Consider the following 7,367-nt stretch of genomic DNA (forward strand, 5'->3'; position numbering starts at 1 on the left):
AGATACATTGCATTGATTATCAAATGTTTATGTTGCATTTACAATATTAGAATTTCAATTTATGTGAGCACAGGAAAAAGTAACGATATATCCCCCGGCTTCAATACTCTCAACATCAATACCCCCCCCCCCGCCCTTCAATACACACACACACACACACACACACACACACACACGCACACAGCATAGAATATGCAACATTCACAACAGATTATCTTATATTAAAACTTCTCTGTAATACAATGTTTTCAAAAGTGACACATTATTATAAATGCCTTGAGAAAATAAGGAAACAATCACAGAATCGTTCTGTGGGTTTACGCGGCTTTTCCAAGACGTCCGCGCCGAAAGCGCCATCTATTTCCGTTGTGTCGAGAAGTTAATGTGTTGTGTTGCGATTTTCTTTGGTGTTGTGTCGAAAAGTTAAATGTGTCGTGTTGAAATTGTGTTGTGTGTTGAGTGATTTTGTTGTGTGTTGTGGCACTTATACGCTTCCATTCATTTTTGCTGTATCAACAAGCCAAAGGATATTTAACAGATTTAAGTTTATATCTTCCTAGGTTTAATTTGCACGTAGCATTCACGATTAGGGCCTTATTTCCATCACCAACGCAACAATCCAACCGATGAAACACTGGATGGAAAAATGACGAGTTATGCTTTAGATAAATATTCGCCATACAGTCGAACAGATAATAATAATAATAATAATAATAATAATAATAACTTTAATTAAACATGAGAACATGAAAAGAGTAAGGAATAAAAAGGAACGTGGGCGTGTCAACAAGTTGCACAATTGACTATATTTGTCACTGAAAATATTTTTTGCAAAACACATATTTCTCCGTCGTGAATTATGTGTTAAATCTAGGCAACATCATTACCCACTGAATTCAGCCCATTAAGATGATGAAAACGGGAAAAATGGAGTAATATTTTATTTATTTATCTATCTATTTACATGTATTTGTAAATTTAACTATTTACATGTTTTTATTTGCTTTTCGGCAATTGACCAACCACTGAAATGGTGAAACTAAACTTTAATGAATAATTTGAATTTTCTGAACATAATTATAATTACCAAGCAAGGAAAAAAAACAAAACAATCAATGTAGAAAGACATTTTATCATGCATATATGCTTTATCTGATTAAAATGATATCCGTGCTGAAAAATAACATTACTCTTGAATTAATTTGCCTCACCAATCACACTAGCGACACCTGGCGCCAAGCGGGCCGTTATACCCCATAAAAGCATGATAAACTAAATAAAATTTACCACATAAAATGTTACCTTTTCTGCTCTAGGTACATGTAGATTGCAAGTGTCTAGTATATTTCTGTATATGCCTGTCCCTCTAAACACTTCTGAAAAGAATTAATAGCAATTACAATGCTCCGAAATCAAAACGTCATTCCATTGGAACCAATTATTCATTTGTGTTTTTCTGGATAGTAATATAACAAGTATCCAACGGAAAGCACCACATTCCCTCACTGTCAAGGTACAGGCCATGTTTATATCCGTCACTTTTCACGTAATCCACGCAGAACTGGAGAATACGTTGATCGAACGGGGCTTGGTCTGCACACAAACCATGTAGACATCCGATAGAGACTGCAATTCCAATCTCCTCTAGGGTCGGTAAAACAACGTGGTGGACTACTTCTTCCTGTTGAAATGAAGCCTTAAACATCGGAAACGACGCATTTAAAACGTCCGCAATACCACCATTAAACAGAAGTTTTCGCCAGACTTCAAACAGCAACTTGTGATTTTTCGTCTTATGTGGAAATAGAACCTCACAACACTTCAGAGACGCAGCTCCCATTAAACAAAATTCATTTTTTTCTAACACTATAACCATCTGCCCTCCTGGTTTAAGAATGGTGTACATTGCTGAGATGGCTTGCTTCATATTCTCGTATGGATCAAAGGGATCTTCGAAGATACTTGTCAGATTATATAGGACGTGTAGTGCTAGCACCCTGTCCTGTAGGAGTTGTGGATAGGCATTCATGACCCTCAAATCTTCTAGAGAATGCCCATAGTAGTCTTGAAACGGACCGGAATAGGTAATATCAATACAGGCCTTGTGCGTGTTACCAATCAACTCCTTGTATTTTCTCAGAGAATCCTCGTGTGGTTCCTCCACGCTGATGATCATTTGCTTATTAAGGACGTCCAGTTTTCTGTAGATGGGCGCCATTGTCTCTCCTGTACCTCCTCCAAAGTCCATGATGCGTACTGGTGAAGGTATCTCTGATTGATTGAGTATATCCCACAGTTTAGTTTCTATGCTTTGACCGAAGTTTTTTCTACTGCCGTCATATTTTCTGGAAGTAGATACGACACTCAAATTACATGTAGAAGCACACACTCTAACACAACTTTACCTGTAGACTTTTTTGTTTACAAAATTTTAGTAAACATTCCTATCCAATTTCATACTAGTAAATCCGAACTTTTCGATCGTTTTATTCCAAGAGTGACAATATCATTTTTGCAACATACATTGTTATCTGTCATTTGATATTGCTTTGGATTCTGAATTAACTTATGGATATATGTCAACCTTCTCCCAAAACTCCTTATTTACAGCCTTACATATATTCTTTTAAGTAATAGAAAATCTTCAGTGTTCAGTGACTAAATTAATTAACATTTAATGGCCATAATGAAGATTTTGGGGTAAAAACTGAAAAATCGGTTTTCTCAAATTTCTCTTTCATGAACACCGTTTTTAGTACTCCAAAAACCCTGCCAGCGATTTTTCTTAAAATTCTTAGTTCAGATTTTATCGTTGATAAAGCAAAATGCCTTTTCTTAATGAAAATCTTTAATAAGGGGCTCATAACTCCATAACAAAAGCATATAAATCAGAACGACGGCACGGGATTGAAGACTATGCTCTCCTGGACAACGCTGTCAATTTTCGTGATAAAATATTGTTCAGGGATGAAGTTACGCCCCAAACCGATTGAAAATGTAAATGAAAATGGTTTGCTGGTAGACTAAAAAGCTCCACATTTGGCTTTTAATTAATTTATTTATAATTGTCCTTGACACATTTTATTCAAGAAAATTGAATAAATCTGTAAAGATAATATTTTTTGTGAATTTATGTATAATAAAATCATGATTTCCGTTTGGAATAAACATATTTTTCAATGTGCATGTAACAGCCTTATTGTATTTTCTCTGTCACGTAGCGTGTAGCATATAGAGCATTGAAAATGCTAAGGCACTTATACGATGGGAAATCGTGCGTGAACGTAGGAGTCATTTTAACCTACGCCGTCTGCTCTATAAATTGAGGGTTCATCGTTTACTGCGATGATGATGCTCTATCGAAAACTTTTTGGAACTCAATCAATGTATCGTGGTATTTGAAAAAATAGTTTAAGGGGTCAAATATGTGACCTCCAGCCTATAAAACATGATTATTTGGAAAGAAATCTTACCGAATATATGACAATTTCGGTAGCTATGAGTATTTTTTAATTAAATTCACATTTTTTCCGTTATTTAATTTGTCTAAATTAAAGTTTTCATATGTTTCATATGAAATGTTAATTAAAATCGATAAAAAATTACAACGTTAAGTAAAATTTCATTCCCTTTGCATACATGTATCTTAATAAAAATATATAACAGCAAAATAAACTGAATAAAGATTTTTCCATCATATATGGAGTGTGTCTTTTCCTGTCCTGCGTATATGGTCTAAATAAGTCTAAAAAACAAGTCAACTAACGTTCTTCAACTTGAATTATCGTTTGTGAATTTGTGTAACTGTCTGTATCAATAAATGTTTCGAAATGTATTTATTGCAATGGTTTGCGTGCATGGACAACGCTCCAAATATCAAACCTTTATTCCATTTGAACTTATAACCCATTTGTGTCTTTTTAGATAGTAATATAACAAGTATTTACTGGAAGGTACCTCAGTCCCTCACTATTATGATAAATTTCATACTTGTATGCGTTACTCTTCATGTAATCCATGCAGATCTGAGCAACACGTTGGTCAAGCGGGGTTTGATCTGCACATCGCCAATTTACACAACATATATAGAGACAGCGATTCCAACCTCTCCCGAAGTCGACAAAACGATGTGGCAGACAACTTCTTTCTGCTGGAATGTAGCCTTGAGCATCGGAAACAACACATTTATCATGTCCACAATACCGTCGTTGAATAGAAAATTTTTCCAGACTTCAAAGAGCATTTTTTTTATTTTCTGTCTTATGTGAAAACATAACCTCGGTACTCTTCAGAGATGCGGCTTCAATTGTATCAACTTTCTTACCCAACTATGTCCCAGATAAGGAAAAGAAAGTAAATACTAGTAAATTTGAACTCCTCTGTCGTTTTATTCCAAGACGATGTGTGTCAATATTAATTATATTCAACAAAATATGGTTATCTGTCACTTGATATTGCTATGGGTTATGGTGATTTACTCTGAATTTTTACGTCTACGCTTTGCTTTTAAATTGACAATTTAACGTACATTATAATGAGTCAAATTATAGTAACAACTACATGCAGAAAAAATGAGAGAACGCTGTATTGTCTGTCTGTGAGATTTTCATATAATATTTATATATTAATTAATTAACTCATATCAATAAATCAATAAATAAATGATAAATCAATTAATCACTACCAAATTCTAGCTAGCCCATGTCATGCCTATCCTGAAAATTTTATCAATATCTTCCCATAACTTTTTGGATTATGTTGCTAACAAACAACCAAACTAATAATCAACCTATAATTAATCGACCACATACCAAAATCTTATCGTTTGTCACTATGTTCTCCCCGAACAGTTTGAATTTTCCTATAAGTTTACCTTCTATATATTAATCAATAAGTCAATAACTTACCCTTTGCGTAAGGAAAGATACATTTTGTAGTAGGCCTGTGAGAAAGTAATAGAGCTGAATTCCTGCAGAAGTGCATGCCGCATCTCGTCCTCTTCATGAGATTGACTCATTTTTGTGGTGCAGCCACGTAAAATTAAATCAGCCCAAAACTCAAATCTTGTTTTCACAACTAACTCCAGAATCTTAGTGACACAACTTCTTTCTGCTGGAATGTAGCCTTGAACATGGGAAACGACACATTTATCATGTCTACAATGCGACTTTCTAACTTGATACTGTCATCGACGACATTATATTTAAAGGTAAAACATACTTATACATGCAAATACGGGTATTTCGAGTGGAAACAGGCTGAAATAAATGAATACTGGTTTACCGGTAGACTAAAAACTTTACATTTGGCAATTCAATAATTTATTTGTCATTATATTTGGAATTTTGTATTCAAGCATATTCAGTAAATCTGAAAAGATATTATTTTTTGTGAATTTATATATAATAAAATCATAATTTCTGTTTGGAATAAACATACTTTTCACTGTAACAGCCTTATTATTTTACCCAGTCACGTACATGTGGCATATAGACCATTAAAGATGCTTAGGCACTTATATTGTGGGAAATCGTGCGTGAACGTAGATGTCTTTTTAAAGGTTTTGCGTCATACCGTCGGAAAGGGGCATATTCTTCAGAAAACATGCCCAACTAACGGTATTTTTATCCAAATACACGAAGTAAAAGCTCATTTTGTACATTTTGGACTCTAAAAAACGTCCTTTTTGCTTAGCCTGCGAGTTAATGAGCTACGTGGTCACGTGGTCTGATGACGACAATCGTGCCAGGCGGAGCTGTCAAACTCAGCTGTATTGTCTGCCTGTGAGATGACCTTTCTGGCTTCTGATAAAAGTTTATACTCATTCAAATCTCATACCCGAGGGGTCTAAATCCTCGTGAAGCTGTGTAAAACCATTTCCCGTCTATTCAATTCTTTAACAAGCATTAATTATGGTTATCCCAAGTTGTATAAAACACTGCATTTGAATGACTTAAGGGTACTGTTGGTTATTCCATATAAGGTCCATGTTATTTGTGAAATTCAATTTATTTTATTAAACCGCTGACACCCCGTCTTGCATTATTTTATTAAACTGAGGTAAACAATGCCTGATACCTTTGCAAGTCCTATCTTAATCATCCATCTAACTTGAACTTCCTTTACCTTCTAATTGGAGATTTAAATGGCATTCAATTCTCCTGTAGCATTTGTCTTGCGAGTATCGAACGCACTCTCGCTGGCGATATTTATCTCAGGTAAAAATCTACCTGTGCGCTAGTTTCAAAGAGCAGCACCCGCAGTCCTGGGGGTACTAGATAAAATCTGAACACCAGGTTTATTGAGGAGCTTGAGAAACAAAGGAAGATTTTGGTGCAATAGCCCTTTACTCTTTGTGGGTATTTCCCCCGTCAAAGTTTGTCTAAAATTATCTTTCAATCTTTACGCTTTCGAGGACAGTATTAAGTTATCTGACATATTTTCGTGAAAACTTAATGACAAGCCAAGTGTCTCCAGTTCATTCCGTACTCAATTTTACTCAAGCAATTTTTTTCTTGAGTAGATCTTTATAGCACGCTGTTATAATACAATTTTCCGAAAAGGGTCGGAAACAAATCCTCAGATCATAAACAAATTAGGATTACGAACCATTTTATTACAGCAGTTTCCATTTTTTTAAATATACCGCTCTTTTTCCTGTTTTTCCTCAACACGTTTTCTTCCACGGAAGTAATGCCTGGGCATACGCATGCTTCAAGATAGGAGCAATTGTTATTATTAATGTTCGCGACCGTGTTTGAACTCAATTGTTTAAATATTGATATTGAACGTCATTTACAAATATCAATAAAATAACCCCATGAAATAAAAGAGATATATTGAAAAATATGAAAGCCCACCAAGAAGAGTTTGATACCTGTTATTACCTGGCTTGGGAAATGCAGCGGTGCATAATTAACAGGTTATATTGTTAACGAGCTCTTGGTCAACTACAATGCATTTAAAATCCATCAGCAATTAGTAAGCTTGCTAGCTGATGACAGTTAATCTGAAAGACTATCAGCTTTTGATATGATCTAAACAACCTGATGTGACCATGATCTCGAGCCTTGCAACTAATGTCACCGAAGTTAGTAAGTATATCACGGAAGACCGTCACAGACAAAGAAAAGATTGTCAACAAGTGCTGCAATGTTGGTGAATCCCACGGCAACACATTGAGGCATAACGAAAATTGCTCAACTCCGTTCAACACAATTTTCCTAAACTATTCTGTCTGTATGCACCATGCAGCTCATGTAAGTCTCATACACCTTTATCCTCATTGTCGTCACAGTACCACGTGACCCAGATCTGTTGCTTCATTTATGCATATTGGGGTGAGGTTTACTAAAACGCTTTTTTTT

At 35.1% G+C, this 7,367-nt stretch overlaps 1 protein-coding gene across 1 annotated transcript; it reads right to left on the bottom strand.

Annotated features, from left to right (window-relative positions):
- Nucleotides 1–505: 505 nt before the first annotated feature.
- LOC147761598 (uncharacterized) lies at nucleotides 506–5,684 on the bottom strand. The gene is made up of 2 exons (XM_087012430.1): nucleotides 4,908–5,684; nucleotides 506–2,345 (listed from the first exon to the last, which is right to left on the bottom strand). Exons 1-2 carry the CDS (start codon nucleotides 5,015–5,017, stop codon nucleotides 1,439–1,441), a joined length of 1,017 nt encoding a protein of 338 aa, XP_086868556.1. The 5' UTR covers nucleotides 5,018–5,684; the 3' UTR covers nucleotides 506–1,438.
- Nucleotides 5,685–7,367: the final 1,683 nt, after the last annotated feature.

Source organism: Lingula anatina, chromosome 5 (genome assembly GCF_051362555.1).
Source record: "Lingula anatina isolate TDL-2025a chromosome 5, LinAna3.0, whole genome shotgun sequence".
Lineage (NCBI taxonomy): Eukaryota > Metazoa > Brachiopoda > Lingulata > Lingulida > Lingulidae > Lingula > Lingula anatina.